Source organism: Cervus elaphus, chromosome 27 (genome assembly GCF_910594005.1).
Source record: "Cervus elaphus chromosome 27, mCerEla1.1, whole genome shotgun sequence".
Taxonomy (NCBI): domain Eukaryota; kingdom Metazoa; phylum Chordata; class Mammalia; order Artiodactyla; family Cervidae; genus Cervus; species Cervus elaphus.
In genome coordinates, this window is record NC_057841.1 from 37,988,419 (window position 1) to 38,016,263 (window position 27,845).

At 41.1% G+C, this 27,845-nt stretch overlaps 1 protein-coding gene and 1 non-coding gene across 2 annotated transcripts in view; one reads left to right on the top strand and one right to left on the bottom strand.

Moving 5' to 3' along the window:
* The window catches only part of GREB1L (GREB1 like retinoic acid receptor coactivator), a 243,099-nt gene that overhangs the window by 49,929 nt on the left and 165,325 nt on the right, over positions 1-27,845 (bottom strand). The window contains exons 8-16 of the mRNA XM_043889229.1: positions 17,898-18,020; positions 14,382-14,498; positions 13,662-13,781; positions 12,503-12,640; positions 10,767-10,952; positions 6,078-6,404; positions 4,823-4,951; positions 4,142-4,276; positions 1,306-1,503 (exon numbers count right to left, since the gene is read on the bottom strand). Coding sequence (XP_043745164.1) covers positions 1,306-1,503; positions 4,142-4,276; positions 4,823-4,951; positions 6,078-6,404; positions 10,767-10,952; positions 12,503-12,640; positions 13,662-13,781; positions 14,382-14,498; positions 17,898-18,020 — 1,473 coding nt within the window. The remainder of the gene's footprint in view (positions 1-1,305; positions 1,504-4,141; positions 4,277-4,822; positions 4,952-6,077; positions 6,405-10,766; positions 10,953-12,502; positions 12,641-13,661; positions 13,782-14,381; positions 14,499-17,897; positions 18,021-27,845) is intronic.
* On the top strand, positions 22,216-22,318 carry LOC122685069. The gene has a single exon (XR_006338243.1). It is a non-coding gene; the product is annotated as a U6 spliceosomal RNA (small nuclear RNA).

Genomic DNA, 27,845 nt, shown 5'->3' on the forward strand with positions numbered 1-27,845 from the left:
ACTAGCAACGAGAGATTTCATGGAGAGCTGTGCTCATCAAAGGGTGCTTCTCTGACGAGCCGTCTGGTCTCCCCTGGGAGCTTGCTGGAAGCCAACCCAGTCCTGCTGAAGGGAATGTGCTTTTCTTTTTTAATGATTTTTTTTTTTTATGAGGACCATTTTTTAAAGTCTTCATTGAATTTGTTACAATATTGCTTCTGTTTTATGTGTTGGGTTTTTGGCCATAGGGCATGTAGGATCTTAGCTCCCGGCCGACCAGGGATAGAACGCACACCCCTTGCACTGGAGGGCAAACTCCTAATCACTGGACCACCAGGGAAGTCCCAGGAATGTGTGTTTTATTAATAACAAGGCCCCCAGGTGCTCTGCATGTAAAGTTTAAGGTGTAGTAAATGACAGGTGCAGAACATCTATAAACTGTATTTCAAGCTCTTCTGAATTTTCCTGCTTCCCACCTGTTTTCAAATATATAGAAAATAAATTTTTTTTATACTGTGGCAAAAAGATTCATCCTCCACTTAAAAATCTCTGTGAGTGTGTTTGTGTGTGTTTGCCCTCAGCTAAGGTACTCAGAAGCAACTTGACATTTATAATTTCCTTTTCAAACCTAGTTAACAAAAGCAGGCATTTTCCAGCAGTCTCAATTTTCCAAATTCCTTATTGCTTCTTGTAATTCTAACCAAATGTGATGTTTGAGAGGGATGTTATTTACCACGGACTACTAAAATATTTGCTCCTTTTTACATTTTCTGGAAAAAAATTTTTTTTCCTTCTCGGCTTATTCTCTTAGGAGATGACTCTCTCCTAAGGTCATCAGGAGAAATTCTAACTTTGAATTTTTAAAATGAGGTTTCTCATTGCTGACACAGGGCGGGGTAGTGTTCTGGTTTCTAGGTTGAAAACATGCTGGTAGTGTGCTAAATGTATAATAAAAGTCCTCAGCGATAGAAAGAGTTCAGGTAGCTCAGACCCCACCACCCCAAGCAGGGTTATCTTTGCCCTGAGGGAATTTCTCTTCATAAATGAATGTCCAGCTTCCAGGCCACTGATGAAATCACAGATTTAACAGAATCGGGCAAACATGCATATCAATTTACCCTTGACCTAGGAGGGACAAGGTCAGAGTACTTTGAGGACATACTTACATATGAATTTAAAGTAATATTTAAAGTACTCCTGTGATATTTATTACTGTAAACAAAAAGACGGAAGTGCCCTAAAAATGTTTGGATTAAGCCAAAGGAAAAAGCAGAGTGAATCTAAGACTGGATCTAGGTAGGGCCCTCCTTGAAAGCTCCATCTTACCTGATTGTCGAATCCGTTGAAGAGTTTGCTGCACCAGGACTTCTGACCTTGGGACAATGATGATGAAGTCCACTTTGCTGAAGTGGCCAAGGTCCAGGCTCTGGCTGCCGCTGTCCGCAATAGCACACACCTGGGACAAGAGTTTTCTGGCAACTGTGAGCTGTGGCTGATAAATCTGGAAGGTTTCATTCCCTAAATCTAAAATGTGAAAAAGTCATAAAAACACGATTAATTCACTTCTGTGATGGCCTCTATGAATCTATACAGGGACAAGTAATACACCCAGTGTAAAGTGATGCTCTGTCACCAAGAACCTTCACTTCCTACCCTCTCTCTCTATTGACTTTTAACAGATTGCCCACTTTCCCTGACAACTCAGCTGAAAGGATGTGCTCAAAAGTGAATGTGCCAATTTCACAAATGTATTATTGTAAAATCGATCATCTCACAAAGTACAAGCTCAGCACCCCTCCCTTGCCCAGAAACAAGGCCGACAGACCACATCCTTGCAGCTGGAGCCAGGACTCATCTCTGGAAAGGGGACAAGCTTCCTGGTTTCTTTAGGACTGTCAGCACAGGTCAGGTGCCCGAGCCCAGACCCAGAACAGAGGCAATGCCATAACCATAATCTTGCTGAGTTCCTTTGAGCTTTTCTGGATGGCACTGCAGTAAACACTGTCTCTCCAGCAAGTCAGTTGCAACATGGTTTGAAATTCTCCTCCCCATGACACTAACTTCACCTTTCTTTCCACTTAACTCCACTTTGCCAGTGTGTGTGACCTGGCAGGTCTGGGTGCCTGTGGTCAACTCTGGTGCTGACGCCTGTACTATCTGAAGAGACCTGATTCATGACACATCCAGCTGGCTGCTCAACAGGTGACATACTAGAAAAACATTGCCCAGATACTTTAAACATGCCAGTAGCTTTTTATTACAAGTTACGACCAAGTGATCAATCTCTTATACGTGCGTGCGTTCACACAGACACGAGAAATAGGGTTAGTTGGCTAAACACCTGAGCAGGAAACATTAAATGCTTCTTGAAAGGACTGCTTTTTATTAGGAACACATGTGGAAGTCTGAGCGTCACACACAAGGGCCCAATTAACCTGTGCTAATAAATATTTTTTAAAACCAAGCTGCAATACAGCCCAGGCAAAGACAGTGGTCACGTGACCACCAGCCACCATGGAACCCTGACAGTGAGTGGGTCTCCCTACTGGCTGAGACAACCCACTAGAAAAGCCCCAAACTGCAACTTTTAAGAACAGCCCATGTATTTTTTGACCCACAAAGGTAATCAATCAAAATAAAAAATCCATCTTTGGATAGTTAGTCTGTTATATTTTTCATTTCACAGGTTAGACAGCTGGGGACTAAAAGAGGAGGCATAACTTTGTAGACTTGAACTTAGCAAATTTTGAAGTTGGAGGAAAGCTAAAAATATGTTTAAGCAGTGTTTCTTTTCTTTTTCATCATTAAAATCTCTTATTTATTTATTGTGTATTTTAGGCAATGTTTCTTAAACAGGGAATCAAGGGTGTGAATATGGGAATCTGTAAGTATTCTGAGAATTTAAAAATTCTAACTTGGTTCACATAATACATTTTAGATTATGTGGATGATTACTTTACCACCATATACTGTCCAGGAGTCAAAAATCTTTATTGCCTTCAAATTCATTTTTATGCCTGGGGTGATGCCAAGCCACGCTCCTTTTCCTATTGTGGTCATCCTAATGCCTGAAGGATGCATTCCCACCAAGCATTAATAGAAGCCAAAAAGCTGTCAGCAGCTGCTCATACGGATCTGTTTCATATCCATCCTTCTGTTCTTTGTTCTGTCCTTTTTGACACTGTCCCTATCAAATAGGGACTTAGGGAAGGAATCTGAACCTAACGGAATCCAACCTAGAGATCCAACTCCTCACCCTGGTCCCACCGTCCCCCTTGGCATCCTGCAAGTCCGCTGTAGGACACACGATGTGTCAGTGTTTCTGCTCCAGCTTCCAGGAAGGCCTCACTAACCCTGAGATTGTGTGCTTGCTAAGTCGCTTCAGTCGCGTCCGACTCTTTGTGACTCTATGGACCGTAGCCCGCCAGGCTCCTTTGTCCTTGGATTCTCCAGGGAAGAATACTGGAGTGGGTTGCCATGTCCTCCTCCAGGGAATCTTCCCAACCCAGGGATCAAACCTGCACTTCTTATGTCTCCTGCATTGGCAGGCAAGTTCTTTACCACTAGCACCATCAGGGAAGCCCTGAGATTATGTGTGTTTTACATATTGGAAGGTAAGTGCAGGCAGTGGAGAGCCAGAGGCCCAGGCCAGACTTTTGTCCAGATTCTTTCAGGCAGTTCTCTAAAGCCCTGTGTGAGCACCAAGAGCTGGTGGGCCCAGCTATGGAGCTAAGGAAGGTACACCAAGGACCCCAGAATCTTGTGAGGGGAAAAAAAGAGAGAGCAGTACTGTTTAAAATAAAATCTTTGACCTAATTCTAGGTGACATTTACTAAGAACAAAGGCATCAGACCCAGGCCACAGGGTAAGGGCGAAGGAAATGGCAACCCACTCCACTATTCTTGCCTGGGGAACCCATGGACAGAGGAGCCTGGTGGGCTGCAGTCCATGGGGTCACAAAGAGTCGGACATGACTGAGCATGCATGCACGCACAGGGTAAGGCGTTTTTAACTTGAGCCAGACGTCTCAAGGAGATAATGAGGAAAGACCTGTCACAGTCCATGACTGAAAGACAAGCCCTCAGAACCCTCAGAATGAGTCAGCTTCTATGTCCGTCCTGAGGGAGGGGGGTTCCCTCCTTTTGGCCTGAGGTGACATTACCCAGGTTCTGAGTGGGGATCATAGCAGCGGCCTCTTGAGGCGACACGTATTCGTTCAGATCTCCGTTGAAAGGGGTCACCACACTATCTCCTCGTCTCTGTTGCATTTTGTCTAGCAGCTTGTCTAGGTCATCACCTGTTGCAAAATGGAGGGGAGATGAGGAAGTTACCAGGAAGGATGTGTTTGTATCAGATGTTGGGCAGCTAGGCTGGGTTTCTGTCGAGATCTGCCGGCCATCCTACTTCTCACATCAGAATTCACACTCAGCCACCCCCGTACCAGGGTCCCCGGAGGCACAGCTGCCCTTGTTTGTATCATGCTTTCAGGGAGCAGGCTCTCACATACTATTGCTAATTCTCTCTCAACCCTGTCATACCCAGAGCAGGCAGGATGGGACCACTGCGTCTCCATTTGACATATTAGAAAACTGAGGTCCGGGGAGGCCCGGTGTTGCCCAAGGTCACAAGACAAAACAGTGGCTGAACTGAGGCCTCCCATCCTAGGGCCCGCACCCCTCTGCTGTGTCAGGAACAAAATGCTTAGCAGAAACCATTCCACATGAGGGAACATAAGTCGTCGAGCTTAAGTTCCACTCTCAGCTCTTGGACAGGCTAAGATTTAGATCCAGAAAATCACACAGCTGGGGACCCAGAAGCGTTGCTGAATCCGACAGCCACTCACCTAACGATGTGGTTTTGAAATGCGATGCCAGGAAACTGACCTTTCCCGTGATGAGTTCATAACTAATTTCTTTCAAAAACTCACTTGTGGTGAGCATGCTCTCTGCCAGAGCCCTGGACTGGTGCTGACCTGCAGAACAGAGGGAGAGATGACGTGCCAGTGGACAAATGCTCACCGGGACATGATTTATAATAAAACAGCCAGAACTGAAAATGCAACCAGAGTCTGTGCCTAGAGAGACTTGGAAAAGGAAAGTCTGGTGCATCCAAAGGTAATCACCAGCATTTGAAAGGATGATTCCAAAACTTCATTTGAAATGAAGTTTCAAATACAAAGTTAGGTGATTAAGAGAAAAAAATAACATCCCTTATGTGTATAGCAACCCACTCCAGTATTCTTGCCTGGAGAATCCCGTGGACAGAGGAGCCTGGCACACAGGCATGCATGTTTGTAACTGGGAAAACATGCCATGGATGTGTTTAAAGAAGAGAGGGATGTGAAAAAGCTTTAAAACATTGTCTGCGTGGCTATTATGAATATCAGCCTTAAAAAAATGTAAACTTATGTTGTTTTTTTAACAAATGAAAATTAGAAAAAATGAATGTGTTACACTTTCTGATGAAGCTTGTTGAAAGATACATACATCACAGAGAGATAGGCAGGTGGGTTTCGTCAAAGCATGGAGGCTTGGCCCCTTTGTTAGGAAGATGTGAGAGCCATTCACAGAGAGGAGAAAAGCAAAATTTAGTCCAAATGGCAACTCAGGATGGCATCTGATAGAAAATCAGCACCAGAATCAAAAACGCATTTTGTAATGTACCAACTTTCTGAAGCTTTTCTTTACGGTCAGTGTTACAGCATTAAATACCCTCTCCGGCAAAGAGGTGAATCTATGAGTTAAGTCCCTGGCAGATAATGATGAACTGGCTTAGGCCACCTGTGGCAGTGGCTTTATCACATGCTAGAGTGGTAACATTTCCAAAACCTTTTAAGGACAGAAGTGACATGAGACAAGGGTATCTGTTACCAGGATGTGCTTTGAAATAATGCTCCCACCACCAGCTGACAGGGATGCTAGCCAAACTGCAGGCTACAAAAAATCTGATCTGAGGAGCAAAGGAAAAGTTAACTTTAGGAGGAAGAACCCAAGCTGAGGCCCTCGATCAGAGATTAATGGCATGGATTGCTGTAACACTCAGTAAATAGTTTTCAAATGGACAGATGATTGAATGAATAGATTTTAAAAATTACTCACCTAATACGACCACGCAAAACTCATTTCCTCTGATTTTCGAAGCACAAATGGTTACCACATAATCCGGTAGTTTTTGATAGTGCCTCATTTCACTGAGCGTCCTCAAAGTCTCTGAAATGCCCTCTGCCAAAGAGTTCTGGGTCACAATCACATGAACCAGGTCTTGAGACACGCTGGCAATTAATCTAGCCAGCCAGGGGAGTTGTCCTGGTGACACTGGTGTGCACTGAGCACCCATCTGCAGGGCTCGCTCTCTCAGAGTAAATTCCTGCATAGCTTTCAGCATAATTTGTTCAAATTCTTCCCTGAGAGGTATCTGATCAGGACCTAAATTGAAGAGAATTACAGCTAGAATTTTTTTTTTTTAAGATCACAGCTAGAAAAGAGAGACATGCACATACACACACAAATACACCAGTATGCTGTGTACTCTGGCTGGCAAGTAAGCTCTTTTTCCTGTAGTGGCCTTAAGTATAGTACATCTACTAATCATTTTTGTGAAACTATCTTCTCTTCTCTGTCTGCCTTAGTATATATTTTTACAATGCAGACTTCTGTTCCTGTTATCTTTAAGAAAAAAGATGTGCTCAGAGAGTATCAGTTCCACTGTATGCCTTGGGAGATGGTCACTGAGGGTGGTAATTTTTTAAATAATATCAGAAATATTATTATATAATATTGTTGTTGTTGTTGAGTTGCTATGTTGTGTTCAACTCTTTGCAACCCCATAGATTGCAGGACACTGAAGGTAGTGTTTTTGTTGACATATTAAACTTGGCATTATGGAAATAGTTAATGACTAATGAGGCAAGACGCTAACCCACTAGTGTGTATAATCAGCTTCAGGCTTCACGCAGTTCTCATTTTATTCATAAATACTTTAGAAAAACATTTTCATGTGTAGCTTCTGTATGAAATTTTGAGAATACTGTCCACAAGGAAAATTAAGTTATTTTTCACTCCCAATTTATATTTAGACAGTTTCACACTTTCCCCAGATAGAGAATGCTCTCATCAGTGAGTTATGTCCCAGAGTTCTGGGGTAAAGATGGCCTTTGGCCCTCCTCTCTGACTGTGGTTATGGCTAAGCTTTCACAGTTGATCCATCCACCCTGGAATTAGGGGTATTTTGTTTCTCTTTAGAAACTCAACTAGGCTTTAGGACAAAATAAGCAAGTCAATGTCTGGCATCCAAGTGACACAAATGAATTCTTACACTTAAGGTGAAACTGTAGGGCTGGGTTCACTGCTGCTACGCAAAACCCCTTCTTCTGTGCAGAACTGAGCTTTGAAACTCAGGCTTCTAAAACGGATCTAGAACCCCTCAGTGTCTGTAATCTGAGATCAAGCAATTGCCTTGGAATCCAGAGTCAAAAGCCCCTTGCAGAAGAAAACAGGGACAAGGGACCTGACTTCTGTACGGGAAGGAGGCACCTGAACGAATCAGAAATCTCTCCTTCCTTTAACAGGGATTTAAGTGGCCTCCCTGACCCTGCCCGTCGTCTCTGGGAAACTAAGAAAGTGAAAGTTTAGTAATGTTTAGGACAAGCAAAATTAAATAAAATGTTATCGTTTTTTTCTTTTTAAATATGTTTTAAAAACAAACAATTCTGGATAACCACAAGTGCACCTGTTGTCTAGCACAGGGAACTCTGCTCAATGTTATACGACAGCCTGGATGGGAGGGGAGTTTGGATGCATGTATTATGTATGGCCGAGTCCCTTTGCTGTCCATCATGTGATTATGCTGTGAAACTGTCACAACATTGTTAGTTGGCTATACCCCAATACAAAATAAAAAGCTAACAAAAAACAATTTTAATTTGGAAAAAAACCCTAGTTTTTTCCAGGATTGGCTGGAGCCAGAGGGAAGTAAAAGAGTGACATCCTCACAGATTTTTCCCTTCTGTATATAGAAAGAGGGCGAAGAATTGGCAGTGCTTACACTGGCTTTGTGTTTCTGTGTCTTCCCCAATTCTTTACTAGGGGAGACCTTTTTTAATCACCTGGGAACCACCAAAGTTTCTGGTCTTCATTTAACTTTACGGAACTAGCACCATGGTTCGCGGCCATTAAGCACACACTTAGTAGTGAGCTCAAAGTGCATACAATTGTATTGACTGTATGAGGAGAAGGGAAGGTGGTCGTCTGTTTAAAGATTTCTCCCATCAGAACAAACCACAGTTCAAAAAGCATGTGGCTCTGCCTGCCTCCAGGTGCCTCCTGCTTCTCATGGGCCATCTGAGGAGGCTGGTGAACAGGTATGTCGTAGGACCCACTCCAAACCACAATGGAGTTAACATGTTCTATTAGGCAGCATCATTAATCCCAAACACAAAGGCATTCTGGGAAAATAAAATCTCAAACACATTCATGGCATTCTTGGTTGCCTTAAAATTCACTTCTATAGAGTTTTGATGGAATTACTGTTGATGGAATTGAGAAATGGAAGAAAAAGTATTAAAGTTTAAATGAAGTAAGAGACTTTTTTTAAGAATAAATTGCCTTGTTTCCAATCACCTCCCGTCATTTCTTCATCCTTAGCCTTTATGGCTAAATTGCAGGAGCCTTTTTTCCACTTGATTATGGTCATTTTTTCCCCCTTCAAGTACTGATCTCCAGTTACTCAGCCCAGACAACAGGGCTGAAGACTTTTCAGTTAGAGCTGCCATAATAGGACAGAACAAGGTTCCAACCGACTCAGGGTCCTCCAAGACTCTGGATTTGCTGATTTCATCATCTACTTCAAAAGACTTTCAAATTGTGAAATAACTGAGACTTATTTTTTAAAAAGTGACTGTAGTGGAAGGATCCATTCCTTCTGAAAAATCTTGCTTTTCTTCTTCTCTGTTAACATCAGGTAACTGAGCCCTCTGAGTATTAGCCCTGTCCTCTTAGGAGTCTGGATTTATTTTTTTGGATGTCTATGTATAATCTATACAATACGTAAAAATATTCTTGCTGCCTTCTTTGAGACTTTTGAAGGCCAAAAAAAAAAAAAAATTAAGGACTCCAGAAGAGTTAGTTGAGAAGTGACATCTCAATGTTTAAAATCTACATTAAGAAAAAGAAACAGCTATTTATTTAGGACATTGAGAAACATAATTAATTGGTGGCAAGTAAAACTCTGGAGAGAATTGATCCTGAAGGGCAGAGAAGAGTTTTGTCTAATAAAGAGTGTTCTATTTTTTAAGAAAAGAGCTTTTAGTAATTTAAGGGAAGATATTTTGTTTTGACCATGTAGTTCATTTAATTAACTTGGACTTTGACTACTTAAATTGTTACTGAGATTGAAAAAAATGCTATACTGATATGTTTGGTTTACCATAATAGCATTAATTCATGTGGCCTTGTCTTACTGATCCTGGAAGCATCTTGAAGCTCCTTTTTCATCCTGAAATATGGTTGAAAGTCAGTATGTATCAATTAAAATTATGATGTCAAATGTCAGACCCAGGAGATTTTTTATAATTTTGCTACCTGCTAATAAAAATGATCAGCAAGTCCCAGATTTATCATGAAACTGGCTCATGAAATACCTGAAGCCTTACCAAATTTCAAAATCCCATGTCACGGCAGATCCTATGTCAAGGCTCTTGGGGTACTAAGAGGTATAGCCAAGACTACAAGCTGATGCTCCAAAGGCTGAAGGTGAAGTTTGTGTGTGTGTGTGTGTGTGTATGTGTGTGTGAGTGTGTAACATTGTTTAGCATTGTTTAACATGTTTAACAATTGTGTAACATTGTTTAACATGTCTTTTTATCATTTAACACCAAAGTACTTCAAAACATTAAAAAAAATTCACAAGAGTACAGATAACATTTTTAATCTGTAATTTTACACCTCAAACATTTTCCCTAAGTAAATCAGTGGTTTGAAGTCATGGAAAGAGTGTATAATTAGGCTGCATATTAGATGGGCCACTGCAGTTTGCAAAATAAAGGACATTGCAATGTAAATGCTGTGGAGCCACTGCAGTATTGTCAGGGCGCATGCATACACCCACTATGGGGCTCAGGAGGAGAAACCAAACAGAGGAAGTGAAGGGTTCATGACCTACGTATCCCTTTACCCTAAAGCCCAGAAGACCTTCCAGGGAGTTTCAAGATGCTACCTCAAGGAAGGGAAGCGGTCTGGGACCACATCAAAGGGATGAAGCTAGAGAAGAAAAAAAGAAATGGGTGTAGGGACAGTGGATGAACAAGATAAAAAGGTGGAAAATCAGAAAATAACTGTCTAAGGCAATGGCTACATTTGCATTCCAGATGGGCGCTGCACTTTCAGAAAGGTGGCTTGGCCTGAGTCCCCAAGGGAGGACTTGTCCCACAGCTCTCGGGGACAGTCTGCCATCAGCTGCTTTGGAGATCTTAGATCAACAAGGGACTGGACACTAGGTGGAGCAATTTATCTCTTCTAGAACCCGAAGAAGCAAAGCGAGGAGCAAGGAAGGCTAGGTCTGAGAAATGAGGAGAAAAAAAGTAGGGAAGAGAAGGAAATGAATAGGAAAGAAATGGAGGAAAGGACGAGGAAAAGTCATAGTGAGTGGGGTTGAAGAAAAAGAATGTTAGAAGCGAAAAAGGAGAAGGAAGAAGTGGATAAATGTGAGAAAGTAGGTAAGAAAGGAAAAAAACTATGTTACAAAACAGAATAAAAATCATCACCATCAAACGATTATGGAAAATAGCTTACCCAGCCGTACGAGATACTGTATTGTCAGAAGAATCATGTTTTCCACGCTCAGGAGTTGGCTGCCAGTCAACCCTAATTGTTCCAAATCCTTGTTTTCCAACTGTGGAATTTTGTAGCAGTTCACCAGCAGAGGACTGACAACAATGTCACCAACATTTCCATAGAAATAGGGTAAAGTGCCATAGCCTGCCCCAACAGAAGCAGGTCAATAAAGTTTAACATTTCCTCCTGAGGTCCAACCAGGTATATTTGTTCAACTAGGATCAATGATGCCTACCAAAGTTCCCTGCCCTCTGAATGGCTACCAAACAAATTACTCAAATATATCAATCCTAGAGAATTCACTCGAATGCTCTAAATTCTACCCTTTTATTAAATTAGATGAACAGGAAACAAAATACTCAAATTATATTATATAGGGACATGCTAATTAATATCTCTGCCATAGAGGATTGATGAAAGTTTGCAAAAACATCTCTGTATCCTTTGTAAACCTGCAGGAATAAAATATTTTCAGATAAAATTCCTGATCAGATAAGAAGTCAGAGAACAGACAGACTACCATAACATGCTTACTTCACTTCTTGAGGTTTTCTTTTAAAAAGTTTAAGCTAAACTCATAGATCAACAGCAATATTCTGCCAGTCACAAGTATTAATACTCAGAGGGTCTTACTCTTTGCTCTCTTAGCTATTTTTGTTATGTTCTCTTCCTGAATGTCAATAAAAGTCTCAAATCATCTTAGAAGTAGATAGGACAAAATGTGTTGAAAATACACACAGTGTTGATGGTCTGGTGGAGAGAATATTCCCTCCATGAGTCTTTCGAAAAGGCAGACGCCAAAGAGTCCTAGTTTTACTTATCCTTCCAAGGCTTAGCTGTACCGTGCATGTAACTCGAATGCGCAGTAAGCACTTCCTAACTGTATGGAATGTGAACAACTGGATTTCCCCCAGTGCCTGTAGGTCCAGGGGCCAGCCTGATAAAGAACAGGGCTCAAAGCAAAACCATCCATGTCAGTAGGCTCAAGCCAACTGCAAGAAACAGATAACACCTCACATAGACATACCATAAAGGCCCACTGGGCTTAAACACCCTATCTGTTTAGTCCCAGGGGTAAAGTCAGCAGTCTTCTTCTGGCCTCGGCTAGCCACCACCCCCACTGCCCTGCCCCGGGCAACGAGGGGCCTCTTGATGTAGGTATGAAAGGCACCTCCACTTATCGAGAGCTTAGAAAGGCTCTCAGTCCTACAACTTCCCATGGTTGAGCTCTGCGGCTCTGGGGCCTCTTGGTCCTCCTGAGAGGGGCCTCTTCGCCAGCTCAGCTTGCTCCTTTCTCTGCAGCCTGGCCCCCTCTGCCTGAAATGAGCCCCCCTCAGCTTTGTCCGCTCTCACCCACCCTTCACTTCCCCAGCTGAAAGGTGACCTCTGAGAAGTCTGCTCGGACCCCTCCAAGCAGAGTTAAGCTCCCTCTCCTCTGAGCTCTTGGGAGTTCTTGGCTGTGAACTCTAGACTCCTCCCACTAAACAGTGCTCTTTGTGGGCAGAAAGGCTGCCTTCTTCCTAACTTCTAGTCCCTTGTTTAGTATAGCTTGAAAGAGCTGATCAATAAAAGCTGAAACAATTCATAGAGGCATCAATGAATACATTCATGAATACATGAATAAAGACACATCGAAATGGAGGAGTGCTTCCAGATTCCAGGGGACACAGGCAACTTGGAATTCCTTTCCTTACCTATCAGGATAACTGGTCTAACTCCTGAGTTACTCAGCAGATTTTCAGGAACAATTACAGTTTCCCCTGCAGGAATGGGTCGAGGTTGTAAAATTCCAGTTAATGGGGTCTGTGGAACTGGGGTAGATAAAAGGGACTCTGGAAAAAAAAGTTGTTTGACAAGAAGGATTAGATAGGAAGGCTAAATGAAACAGTTGAAATCAACACAGTGTGACTACCTTTAAATGCATGTTTCATAGGTCTAATGGCTGTTTTATTAAAGATATTCATGCTTACTGTATAAAATAAGAAGTGAGAGGAACAAACAAATATATCAACCAATATCAGATCACCTGGAGATAGCTATTGTTTAACATTTTGGCAGTTTTTCCTTTTAGTTGTTTTCCCATATATAGTATTTTGGATTCTGTTTCGCATTTTATCTTTTCCTGCCCTAGATTATCAAGGCATATCTAGTCATTACAGAAAATGTGAAAAGTATAGAAAAATGAGAATAGGGATAAATTCATCATTAGTCAGTATACCTAGAGGCAATCACAGTACCATGTTGGCATAATTCTTTTTGTATGTATCATTTCTACATAGCCTTTAGAATTACTTTTTAAGCAAACAAATTTTTAAATAACCCCATGTCCTAGAATTGGTATGTTTACATTTGTCTGTGTTTTATACAGCAAGGTAGATGGGCATTTGAACATTTTAACTGGAGGCATCAAATGGCCACAGTTGGGTATTATAAGGGAGAATCAGTTGGATTTCAGGATTCTAGTCACAGACTGAACTGTTCAATTCAGAAACAGTCAGTATAGGTCATGTAAGGAACCAGATCACAGGAGAAGACATATAACACCCCTGCTGGTAGTGCACGTTCAGTGATGCTCTGTGACGGCGGACTGGTAGCCTCATGCCCTCTGTAAAGAATGGTGTATGGATACTATGGGATACAACAAAGCCAGATGGTAACTCAAGGTCTTTCATGATGGCACATGTGCTTGTTTGGATGGCAGATATGATGGGGACAAAATATCAGCTGCTAGAATGCTGGACGCAAGAGTTGGTAAAGGAAATTTATCTTCCAGGGTTCATGGAAAGAACAAGATTAGGAGATACCTCTGCTAATTTAAGGAAACTTAAAATCCATCTTCTGTTGAAATCTTACCAGTTCTTGAAAGAGGGCGAACTGTAGGAATAGGTACAACTAAACCAGGTTGGGGGATGGGTGACCCAGGATACCATCCTCGGTGTCGCTTCTTTGGTGGCCCAGAAATGAACATGGTAGCTGAACACAAAGAGAAAGATGAGGCTTGTCCTTAGTGACGGAAGAAAGGAAAGAAGTCAAAGTAACATAGGACCTTTACCGATTATACTCAGAAAGTCGAAGTCACTTTTCTAGAGGTAAAGATAAAATTAGAAAAAGTCACATACTTACAATACCATCTAACAACTGCAGGCTGTTTTATGATGTATCGTTTTACCCAAATTATTTCATCTGATTCTATCAACAACTCCATGAAGTTGTAGGATAACTACACTGTTATACCCATTTCACAGTGAGTGAAAGGCTCACATTTACCCAAAGTCACATAGCAGAGATGAACTTTGAACCCTGTAATTTGGTCATCAAAGCCCATGACTTTTAAAGATACACCTTATATATTTGCTTCAATGTTATTTCCTAGGTAGGCCCATCCTTGTAGGATTACCAAGACACGCAACTGTAATTGTTCATACTAATCATAAACTTTCAAAATATTGCATGAGAAGCTAAGGGAAAACTGGGAGTGCCCTGCCAGACAGTTCATCATTATTCCAAACTCTTTGGAGCACTTCTTCCATAACTGAGTTGCATTATTTCAAAACTCTAAGATGGGTATTGTACCTTGGTCTCCCGAGGCAAAGCTAGGTCTTGGTGACAACGAGTAATTCCCTGGGCGGGCGGGCGTGGAGCTAGACGCACTGCTCTTTCCTCCATGGCTACTGTTTCCATTAGCAGCATCTGTGGTACAAAAGAGGAGCCACTCAGAACAGAGTCTGAGCAGGACACTGCTTTCTGTGATGCTGCAACCGTACAACAAGCCACACAGCCTAGGATTCAAAGACTTCCCACTGACAGGACAGCTCAGCTGCGCAAAGCCAACTACAACCATCAGAGTGGACCTTCAGTAACGGGAAACATCACCCCAAATAATTTTCCAGAACCCTAAACGATCTTTTTTATTTATTTATTTTTTTGGCTGTGGGGCATGCGGGATCTTAGTTCCCCAACCAGGGATGGAACCCATGCCCCCTGCAGTAGAAGCGCCGAGTCTTAACCACTGAACCGCCAGAGAAGTCCCCCCAAGAGATCTTTTAGAATCATTTTCAGTGACGTCTTTGGAGACGGTGGGTGGAAAGAAAACTTTTAAAAAGACTTTTATCATGGAAATTTTCAAACATATATAGAGAAAATAGTATATGAACTAGGTACCCACCACCCAGCTTCAACATTTATCAAGATATGCCCAAGCCTGTTTTATTTATATTCCCTCTCTCTCTCCCCCACCCCACATGTGTACATATGGGCTCTGGATTATTCTGAAGCAAACTCATTTATCATATCAGTTCATCTATAAATACTTTTGTAGTGTTTCTAAAAGGACTCTTAAAAAAAACACAACTCTGATATTGCTTTATACTTAAAGCTCAAAATAATCAATAATTTCTTAATATTAAATATCCCATCAGTATTCAAATTTCCCCCAGTGATCTCAGAAATGGCTTTTTACACTTCTTATTCAAACTGGGGTTCTAAAAATATCCACACATTGAATTTAGTTGCTCTGTCCCTTAAACCTCTTTTAATCTATAAGAGTCTCCTTTCTCTTTTCTTTTTTTTGCTTTTCCTTCAAGACTTTTTTACATTTATTTTTATTAGAGTATAATTGCTCTACAATGTTATGCTAGTTTCTACTGTTCAGGCGATAAATATGTATACATATATCCTCTCTGTTTTGGATTGCCTTCCCATTTAGGTCTACACAGAGCATTGAGAAGAGTTCCCTATGCTATACAGTGGGTTTTCATTAGTCAGCTATTTTGTACATAGTATCAATAGTGCATATATGTCAGTCCCAACCTCGCAATTCCGCCCACTCCCTTTTTTTTCCTTTCTTGGCAATTAGTTTGCTGAAAACATAGCAGAATTCCTCATTTTCTGTATTTTGCTGACTGGATATCCATGGTGTAATTTGATGTCTCCTCTAATTCCTAAATGAATCATCAGATATAGATGCTTGCTCAGATTCACTTGATTTTTCTTTTTTTTCTGCCAAGAATACCTCCTAAATCTTGTATACTTCGGTTAAGAGAGGCACATAATAGCTGGTTTGTTCACTTCTTGTGACGCTAAGATTCATCAATGGGTTTAAGAGTTGTTAGCCTAATCCTCAAGTTATAAGTTGTATATCAGTCTTTCATGTGATAGTTTTAGCAACCATGATGATTACCGCCAAGATCCATAATTTCATTAATATTTCCTTTAGCTGTAAAAACTTGGATTCAATTTTGTTCCAGTCTATAATCTAACCAGAAGACAGATTCTGTAAGAATTGTTGGACCAAAGTAAGAATAAAAGTGGTCTGGATAAATTATGATGCCTTACTGTTGGAAAGTTGCCAACAATAGGTTCTCTTTCTCCTCATTTTTCTTCTACCTCTCTGACCATTTCTTTTTGTTAAACACTGCCATTTTCTAGGGTTCTACCTTTATTTAGTTCACAGCTTGCCTTACTCTACATTTCTCCTTGACTGATATCATTTACCGTGGCATGCTGGTGGGTCAGCTTTATACCATTAGTCCTGCTTTCTCTCTATGACAAATTAAATTACTGTTGAGTGGTTCCATTTGGATGCCTCATCGTTATTCCAAACTCAATATGTTCTAAATTGAACTCGTCATCTCCTGGGGAGCTGCTACCCCTCTTGTATTCCCAATGTCAAGTAATATAACCAACCATTAGCTGAGAAAGATGGACGTCAACCGAGACCCCTTCTTCCACTTCACGCTCCCATAAATCAGTTGAATCTGCTCATTTCACATCCTGAGTAATTCTCCAATCTATCTCCTCCCCCCCTACCTATTTTCACCCTGGTCAAAGACCTCATCATTTCTCACCCAGACTACTGAAAGACCTGCAACTTGTATTTTCATCTCTTTTTGCGGCCCAAATGATCTAGCTAAGTTGAAAGAAGACTGTGTCACTCCCCTGTGCCATAAGTTACAGAGCAAAATCTATGCTTCTGAGTCTGAGCTCCTATGACCTTTCCCTTGTCTGAAAGTGAAGTTGCTCAGTCACGTCCAACTCTTTGTGACCCCGTGGACTGTAGCCTGCCAGGCTCCTCCATCCATGGGATTTTCCAGGCAAGAATACTGGAGTGAGTTGCCATTTCCTTCTCCAGGGGATCTTCCCAACCCAGGGATTGAACCTGGGTCTCCCACATTGCAGGCAGACTCTACCGTCTGAGCCACAAGGGAAACGTCCCTTGTCTGCATCATGCTTACTTCCTGCTACTCCTTGAGTTTTATATTGTATGTTTTTAACAAGTCCCACCTGCCAGAAGTTCCCGCACGTGTCATGTCGTACTGCTTCTCTCCTTTTCCTTTCAAGCTTTGCTCCTGCTTTCCCCTGAATATGAAATGCCTTTCCCCTACTCCTCGATGCAGTGAACATCTCCTCATAGCTCAAGACTGCACTCCTCTAAGAACTCATTCTTAATTTCTCCCTAAAAGGCTGGGCTAAACACCCCTCCTCTAGGAGGTGCTCCCCTTAGAATATTATGTATTTACTGTAACCCTATGGACTGTAGCCTGCCAGGCTCCTCTGGCCATGGGATTCTCCAAGCAAGAATACTAGAGTAGATTGCCAGGCTCTTCTTCAGGGGAGCTTCCCAACCAGGGATCGAATCCATTTCTCATTATGTCTCCTGCATTACAGGTGGGTTCTTTACCACACGCACCACCCGGGAAGCCCTGTATTTACTGCAGTATACTGAAAACATCTCACAGGTCAATCTCCTCTGCAAGGTTACAAGCACACAAGGTTACAAGTCAGGGATTGAGCATTATTTATCTTAGTATTCCCAGTTCCTCATCATAGCAGTACCCAAGAAATGTATATTGAACGGAATCAATCTGTTTTGTCTCCCCTGTGTGCCAAATGTCCACTGACTCTTTCGGATCTAACAGAGAAAATGCAAAGCTTTGCATAATAATGCATTATTGTAGATAGCCCCATTTTTGCCTGCATCTGGCAAAGAAGGAGCTTCTGTTTTCTTCTACCAAACTGCTAATTAAACTTCTCACAAGTCTTTTGTAGACTATGTATTCACCAAAGAAATATAAGTGAGGAAAACATCACCTGCAGCAAAAGTCTTCCCTACAACCTGCAAAGACAAAGCCAGTGGCTTCACAACATTCCGGGTCAGGTCCTGAGCTCCACTTAAATTGATTGCAGAATTAGCTGGACTGAGAACCGGTGAATCTTTAAAATGAAAGAGGTTGTTCAAATTAGAAACTAGTTATATACACAGGAAGGAAGTTAATTCAACACAAGTGAGTTGAGAGAGAGTAGACTAGAATTACAGTTTCCCCTTGATCTATTTTAAGAAAGCCCATTTCACTGTACATCAGTTTTATTTTCTTTTTATGTATTTAACAAACAGTCACTAACAGGTACAGTGTGCTGGGTGATAGTCTAAGCACTTTAAATATATCAATTCACCTAATTCCTATATGAACTCAATGAGGCTGTTACTATTACTTTAGATAGTGGTAGCCATTTAATTTGGCCAACATCACATGATGTGGCACTGAAGATATGATCACGTGCCATACTAAAACTGTCTCTACAGTTTTCCTCAAAGTCATATTTTTATGAGATATATTTATCCAGATAAGTTTTTCATTTAAAAAGTATTATGCAAGCTAAGTCATTGTAATGTTGGAAAAACAACTTGCCTTTGAAGAAAAGTTGTGTTAATATTTGGAAATAAACTAGAATTTCTATCTATGTAATATCAGGGACATCCAAAAAAAAATCCCTCTTTGGATTCACAAAATAATTCAGCACAGAAAAATCAAATGCCATTTCGGAGGCAGGCTATGTGAGAGAGAAAGACTCCAGCCAACTAGAGTTTTCTGAAATGAATATAACAGACCCCAAGTCCCTATCTCTCTCTATGGGCTTCCCCAGTAGCTCAAAGTGTAAAGGAAAAAAAAAAGTGAAAGTGTTATTCACTCGTCATGTATTTGCTCAGTCATGTCTGACTCTTTGTGACCCCATGCACTGAAGCCTTTCCAGGCTCCTCTGTCCATGGAATTCTCCAAGCAAGAATATTGGAGTGGGTTGTCATTCCCTTCTCCAAAAGATCTTCCTGACCAAGAGATCAAACCTGTCTTTTGCTTGGCAGGCAGATTCTTTACCATCTGAGCCATGAGGGACCTGCAGTGCAGTAGACACAAGAGACACGGGTTTGATCCCTGGGTCGGGAAGATCTCCTGAAGGAAGAAATGTCAACTCACTCTGGTATTCTTGCCTGTAAAATCCCATGGACAGAGGAGCCTGGTGGACTATAGCCTATAGGGTTTCAAAGAACTGGACACAATTGAGCAACTAAGTGGGAGTGTGAAGTCCCTGACTACACCAACAGAACAGTGTAATCAGGTAACACAGGAATGTGTCAAAGGAACTACTAAAACTCTGAGAGTTTAAAAAACAAAGTGTTCTGAAGAGCAGGATTCTGACGATGCTATATTAGAAATTTTCTAAAAAATTAATGCTCATACCACAATGTGATTCCCGATACATCTAACCAGTGCTTCTCATAAGAACTCAAAAGACCAAAATGGTCCCCTACTGGTTCAGGAGAGTTCATATTCCTCTCTGCAGGTCTAACTTACACCAGGGAGTGATTTTAATGTCTACAGGAAGAACAGAAGCCAGCAACTGCACACACAACATTATAGAGTCTCAGGAAACCGAAGACAGCCCAAGTTTTTCAGGTATTAACAGAGAACCATTCACGACAGGAGTCCCAGGTAGCTATGCCATGTCACTACACAGGTTGGTCATCATGTTCCAGGCCACAAATATATTGTTTGGTGCAAGACGGGTTGTTTACTATAGCAGTTTATACTTATTTCTAACAGTCCAGGTAAGCACACAGGTGAAATCTGGTTAATAAATTTTAAGTGGTGGTAATTTTTTCAAGTCAGTGAATTCAGATAAGCACAGACCAACAGGTACAAAATGAATGTACAGAAATATGCACAAAAATAAAGAAACTGACTAATAAAAGCTCTTCCTTACACCATATACAGAAATTAACCAGAAATGGATTATAGATCTAAATGTAAGATAAGAGCTAAAACTATAACACTCTTAGAAGAAAACACAGGAGTAAATATTCATGGTCTTGGCTTAGGCAGTCATTTTTAGATGTGACACCAAAAGTACAAGCAACAAAAGAAAAAATAGATGAATTGGACTTCATCAAGATACAATAATGTTGCGCTTCAAGAGATACCATGGAGAGACCATTGAGAGACATCACCAAGAGAACAAAGAGACAACTCAGGGGAAATATTTGCAACTCATATATATGGTAAAGGACTTGTATCTAGAATGTATAAAGAACTCTTAAAATTCAGTAATAGAGAGATAAATAACTAAAAAATGGGCAAGTTGTTTGGAATAGACATTTCTCCAAAAGAAGATACACAGATAGCCAATTAGCACATGAAAACATACTCAATATGATTACTCCTTGGAGAAACACAAGTCAAAACTATACTACAAACATACACTAGGATGGCTAAAACAAAGTAAAACACAACATAGCAAAACAATATTAAGTATTGACAAGGATGTGGAGAAACTGGAACCTTCACACATTGCTGGTAGGAATGCAATATGGTGCAGCCACTTTGGAAAACAGTTCCTCAGGGACTTCCCTGGAGGTCCAGTGGCTAAGCCTCCATGCTCCCAAGGGCAGGGGACGTGTGTTCGATCCGTGGTTAGGGAGTTAGATCCCACGTGCTGCAACTAAGAATTCACATACTGCAACTAAAGATCCTGTATGCCACAACTAAGACCCGATGCAGACAAATAAATAAAAATACATACATTAAAAAAAAGAAAATAGTTGCTCAAATGGGTATACACAGAGCTATGACCCAGCAATTCTACTCCTAGGTATAAAATGAGAGTGAAGTGAAAACATATGCCCGTGCAAAAATCTGTACACAAATGTTCATAGTAGCATTATTTACAACAGCCCCAAAGTAGAAACAACCTAAACATCCATCAACTCATAAATGGATAAACAAAATGTGGTATACCCAAAAAATGGGATGTTATTCAGCAGCAAAAAGGAATGAAATACTGATATACGCTACAATGTGGATGCATCTTGAAAACATGATGTCAAGTGAAAGAGGCCAGTCACAAAAGGCCACATGTTGTAGGCATAGAGTCAGAAAGCACAGCTAGGCATTAGACAAGGTCAGAGTGAACATGAATCCTTTTATGTTATTCCCTACTCTCTACCATTTTGCCCATGCTTGTATTCTTGAACTTATCAGGTATTGGCATATTCAGTGTTTAACAGTGGTTTTGATCAACTGGGAGCAGCCCCAATGTCCAAAATGCAACAGCCTTTGTGATCTTGCTCAGAGGTGAAGCTGAACTGTAGGCTGCTGTGCAGAAACTGGTGCTTAGACATTGAGCAAACATCTGATCACCTGGCCCGATTGTCACCAAGACCGATTATCTTTACCAGTGAACTTGTAAACATGGGAGCATTTGAAAACTTGGAAAATTCCTTGAACAAGTCACAGCTCTGCTCTTTATGTTGCAGGATTTTATAATTTCCTGTTTCTCCCTTCAGGTCATGAGCTCCTTGACGGCATTCCCAGCTTCTGGCACAAGGTCTGCCACATCATGGCTAAAGAAATAGAGTGGAAAAAAAAGCCACAACTTCCTTATCCTCTTTATGCAATAGTTCAATCTGTTAGCCCAAGATCACTGGGGGGAAAATTTTTTTTTTTTAAGGGAGTCATTTAAGTAGCAAGTAGAAAGACTGGATTCTGATTTTGTCAACTACTCTTTTTTTTTTTTTTTTGCCAAATATTAACCTTTTCTGAGATTCTGTTTTGTGATTGGCAAAATGATCCTAAAACCTGCCTAACTGTAGCAATTAACATGGTTAGCAAGTGCCTAGAACACAGCAGACATTCAACAAATACTTGTCTTGCTCAATCTTATTAAGGGGCTTCCAGATGCTTGAGACTTTAAATCTTTACAAGCCCTCTTTTTGCCCTTGGTACCTGTATTAAACAGACCGTACAGACTTCCCTGGTGGTCCAGTGGCTAAGACTCTGAAGTCCCAATGCAGGGGGCCCAGGTTTGATCCTTGATCAGGGAACTAGATCCCAAATGTCACTGCAACTAAGGCTTGGTGCAGCCAAGTTTAAATAATGTTTACTACATAATATGCTTCTTTCCTGAGTATAGTACTCTGAACCTATTTTCACATTCACACTAGCAATTAGAGTAATATTCTTCTAATAAGACACAATATTTCCACTAATGCACACTGAGGCTGCATCATTTATTTATGTCAGTCATATTTTACTTCTGACTTAACAGGACTAGCATTTAATTAAAACACAATCCTTTGCTCATGTCAGCAGCACATATACTAAAGCTGGAACGATACAGAGAAGATTAGAATGGCCCCTCTCAAGGATGACACATACATTTGCGAAGCATTCCATTTTGGGGCTTTTTAGTATCTTCAATGTCTGCTTAGCTTCTTGAGCATATGAGATATGTTTAATAACTGTTTTGATGTCCTTTTCTGCTAATTCTGACACCTCTGTCAGTTCCGGGTTGGTTTTGATTGATTAATGAATCTCCTCAATATTAATCATGTTTCTCTGCCTCTTTCAATGGGCTTCCCAGGCAGCTCAGAGGTAAAGAATTTCACCTGCCAATGCAGGAGGTTCTGGTTCCATCCCTAGGTTGGGAAGATCCTCCGGAGGAGAAAATGGCAGCCCACTGCAGTATTCTTGCCTGAAGAATCCCATGGACAGAGGAACCTGGCAGGTTACAGTCCATAGGGTCACAAAGGGTTGGACACGTCTGAGTCTGCACACACTCATGGGGATTGTATAAGTTCAACGTGTACAGCAAATATTTGACTTACATACATCATGAAATGATTATCACAAGAAGTTTAATGAACAGTCATCATCTCATATAGATACAAAATAAAAGAAAAAGAAAAAATTTTTCCTTGTGATGAGAACTCTTAGGATTTACTGTCTTGACAACTTTCATATACATTATACAGCACTGTTAATTATGTTTATCATATTGTACGTTATATCCCTAGTACTTATTTATCTTATAATTGGAAGTTTGTCTATAAATATTCTTGAGCTTTATTCTGAAATAGTTAAATTGCATGTGTGCATGCTAAGTCACTTCAGTCATGTCCAACTCTGCAACACTATGGACTGTAGCCCACCAGACTCCTTTTGTCCACAGGATTCTCCAGGCAAGAATACTAGAGTGATTGGGTAAGATACATATTCCTACTTTGTTCCTTTGTTCCCCATCTATAAAAACAGGCAAATGACCTACACTTGTCATCGGCTCTCCATGACATCAGAAAGGCAGCCCACTGTTCTTGGTGTGACCCCCACTCTAATAAATTCTACTTTTCTTATTTTTTTTTAATTAAAAAAAACTAAAGAATACCAGAGTGGGTTTCCATGCCCTCCTCCAGACAGTTAAATTGCTTGGAAAGAATTTGATCCTTTTGGATTTTGTTTTTCGATATTTTCAGGCTGTTTTGAAGTAGTGCTCAGTCTAGAGTTAAGTATTCTTCATGACCAAGACAAGACTTTCCCAAGTACTCCATCCAATGCCTGATAAATTCTGAGGTATTCCCACCTAGCTGGTGGGAACAGCCCTCGTTCCTGGCCCTGTGTGAATGTTCCCTCCCACTCTTCTGGATGGAACTTTTTACCAGCCTTGGTGGTGTTGTTCAGTCACGTCTGAATTTACACAATGTCCATGAGTATGTGCAGTCACGTACACTCACTACATGCTAACCATTCAACTGAGGATTTTCTAAAGTAATCCTAACAACACTGTGGAGTGGCTGTAGTTCACACTTTTGTTCTGCAGATGAAGAACTAGACTTAGAAAGATTAAGTGTTCTCAGTGTCTGCCACATAGCAATAGATACACATGGAACTTAAACCCTAATGGGCGAATTCCAAAGGGTACATTTGTAGCACCAAAATATTTAAATAAATAATGAGTGGGGATAAAAGAAGAATTTGCTTTAAAATTTTTAACCCACTTCTCAAAGAACTGGATAGATTCTCCTGTTGTCATCGTTCAGTCACCCAGTCATGTCCGACTCTTAGCAACCTCACGGATTGCAGCACACCAGGCTTCCCTGTTCTTCACCATCTCCCATAGTTTGTTCAAACTCATGTCCATTAAGTCAGTGATGCTATGCAACCATCCCATCCTCTGTCATCCCCTTCTCCTCCTGCCTTCAATCTTTCCAAGCATCAGGGTCTTTTCCAATGAGTCGGCTCTTTGCATCAGGTAGCCAAAGTATTGGAGCTTCAGCTTGAGCATCAGTCCTTCCAATGAATATTCAGGACTGATTTCCTTTAGGATGGACTGGTTGGATCTCCTTGCAGTCCAAGGGACTCTCAAGAGTCTTCTCCAGTGCCACAGTTCAAAAGCATCAAATCTTTGCTTTATGGTCCAACTCTTACATTCATACATGACTACTGGAGAAACCATAGCTTTGACTATACAGACTGTGGTAGTTTCCAAATATGCATGCATCAACTGACCCTACACTGACCATTTCAGGGAAGTTTTTGCACAATGCTGGGGATCTCTCTGTGCGGCTCTCTACCTTCTGGTACTTGGTCCAATGAACTTTACCTGCTTTGGTCTTCTTTTACTCTCAGATCCTTCCACTCAATTTAGCGGACCTATTGGGCTCCACCACAGTTCCCCTCTCTGGATCATGGACTGGAAACTGGCAGGTAAGCTGGGGCAATGCTAAGACTCACATTATTTGCTTCCTATTGCTAAGGAATCAATGTCATTTGTTGCCTGAAGGACAGTGTCCTAACAACTATTTTTCATGTAGTTTTGTCCCTTTTTTCCTGGTTGTTTCAGGTGGTATGATAAACTTAGTTCCTTTTTATGCATTTTGGCCAGAAGTGGATATAGAATTGATCTTTACGGATTTTTTTTTGGGGGGGGGAATGCTTTTTTTAATTGGAGTATAATCGCTTTACAATGTGTAGATTCTGCAGTATGACAAAGTGAATTAGCTATAATATACACATATCCCCTCCTTCTTGAGCCTCCCTCCCTCCTCCCCACCCCACCCCTCCAGGTCATCACAGAGCACCAAGCTGTGGCCCTGTGCTATATGGCAGGTTTCCACTAGCTATCTATTTTACACGTGGTAGAGTATATATGTCAATGCTACTCTCTCAATTCATCCCAGCCTCTCCTTCCCTGTCTGTGTCCACAAGCCTGTTCTCTACATCTGCATCTCTATTCCTGCCCTGCAAATAGGCTCATTAGTACCACTTTCCTAGATACCATACATATGCATCAGTATGTGATACTTGTTTTTCTCTTTCTGACTTACTTCACTGTGCATGGTAGACCCTAGGTTCATCCACATCACTACAAATTACCCAATTTTGTTTCTTTTCTTCATGGATTTTTCAACGTTAGCCCTCCCCTCTTATCTTCCCATTCCTCTTGCCTTTTACTCTGTTCTTAAAATTTGAGGTAATTTATGAACATTATACAGAATTTGAGATAATATCATCTTTGTACAACCCAGCAATTGCCTAATAAAATTGTCAATAGTGAGCAGAGAAAGTTCAAATTTTGGTTCTGTTACCTTCTACCTAACTGTAACTTAGATGCCTCTGTGTTAGGTACTGGTCCTTATTCCTACACAGAATGCTGAAGAAAGATCAGTGAAAACCAGGTCTTTCTACTGACCTGTACATTCGACTTCATCCTGAGAATTTTTAGTGCTTAATTATGAAAAATATAACATAAAGGAAAACTCAGAAATAGAAACAAACATGTTAAAATACCACTTCTTTAAATACCGTACGACATCCCTTATATGTGGAATCTAAAAGGAAATGATACAAATGAACTTACAAAACAGAAAGAGACTCACAAACTTAGAAAATGAACTTATGGTTACCAGCGAGAAGGGACAGTTAGGGAGTTTGGGAAGGTCATAGACACACGGCTATATTTAAAATGGATAACCAACAAGGACCTATTGTATAGCACGTGGAACTCTATTCGATGTTATGTGCCAGCCTGGATGGGAGCAGGGTTTGGGGGAGAATGGATACATGTATATGTGTGGCTGAGCCCTTTCACTGTGCATCTGAAACTATCATAACAGTGTTTGTCAATTAATTGGCTATACCCCAGTATTTTTTCCATGATACAACAAAAATACCTATAGAGTTTAATACCATTTTTAATAATTTTATTTATTTATTTATTTTTGGCTGTGCTGGGTCTTCGTGACTGCAGGGGCTTTTCTCTAGTTGTGGTGAGTGGGCTTCTCATTGCCGTGGCTTCTCTTGTTGCAGAGCGTGGGCTCCAGGGCACACGGGCTTCAGTAGTTGTGGCACGTGGGCTCAGAAGGTACGGCTCCAGGCTCTAGAGCACAGTCTCAAAAGTTGTAGTGCCTGGGATTAGTTGCTCCGTGGCATGTGGGATCTTCCTGGACCAGAGATCAAAACCATGTCTCCTACATTGGCAGGCGGATTTTTTAACACAGCCACCATGGAAGCCCTATTATTATTATTTTTTAACTTAATAGGATTATTTTTTATGTGGTTGGACCATGTCCTAATTTTTTTTTTTTTTGACATCTTTGTCCTGTGAATATGCTATGATTTCTTTGTTTCTATATTAAAAGGGTGCTTCTTTTCTGTTCATCTAAAGAATAACTGCAGTGAATATCTTGAGTGTCATTTTAGGTTATTTTCTTGGCTAAGGCCTCTGAAGTGAGACTACTAAAGTAGAGGATATAAATATTTTTAATGGTCTTGTTATATACTGCCAAATTGCTTTCTTAAAAGGTCATATTGAGGCTTCCCTGGTGGCTCAGTCGTAAAGAATCCGCCTGCCAACGGAGGAGACACGGGTTTGATCCCTGGGTTGGGAAGACCCCATTTGCCTCAGAGCTAAGCCCATGCGACACAATTATTGAGCCTGTGCTCCAGAGCCCGGGAGCTGCAGCTGCTGAAAGCCGGTGAGCCCCAGAGCCCGTGCTACGAAACAAGAGACGCGCGACAGTCATCCCCATTCTCCGAACCAAGAGAAAAGCCCTCTCAGCAACAAAGATGGGGCACAGTCCCCCAAAAAATTATGCATAAAAAAAGAAATCATATCTCTCTCTACCTCCATCAGCCTGTCTGAGATTGTCAGTCTTATTATATGCTTGCCAGCACTGTACATTATCACTTAAGATGGGATACTGTGGCTAATATAACTGATGAATGACTTTTCATTGTCATGACTCGCAGTTTCTTTATTTCTACAAACTGCACCGCTCCTCCTTATACTTCCTAAAGAGTTGCCTTTTCTCTTTTGTGAGCAGGAGTCTCAAAAGCACTATGGCCCTGTCTCAGAGGAGTTTCATTGTTGATTTTCTTCCCTCTCCCTCCCATTCACTCTTTGGATGTTTATTGAGAAGCACTCCCTCTTTGGATATTTATTGAGCCACTTCAGCAGGCCAGACATGATGCCAGGCTCTGGGGATAGACTAGGGGAAGAAGGCAAAGATACAGTCCCTGCCCATGGAATCTACAGTGGAAAGGAAACGCCTACATGTTCCCGGGATCTCGTTGGGAGTGGGCAGATCCGCCAGCCCAAGGGTGCTACCACATGTGGAAAAAAGACACTGTGTTTTGGTAATGGGATAATTTGAATATTCATGAGGAACCAAGCTTAGAAAAACCTGCTAGAGGAACTTTGCTTAGTCTGACCTTAAGGAAGTTTAGTGGCTAACGGACAAATCGGAAGAGGAAAGGTACACTTAAATGATATAGCACTTTTGGTCTCTACATTTAAGATATCTACAATATCTCCTTAAAGCTTGACAGTTCTGCCTGTTGCATTTAGATTCTTCAGCGACCCGGAATTGATTTTTGTGGATAGAGGACAATACAGGTCCAGTATCATTTTTTTTCCACATGGGATATC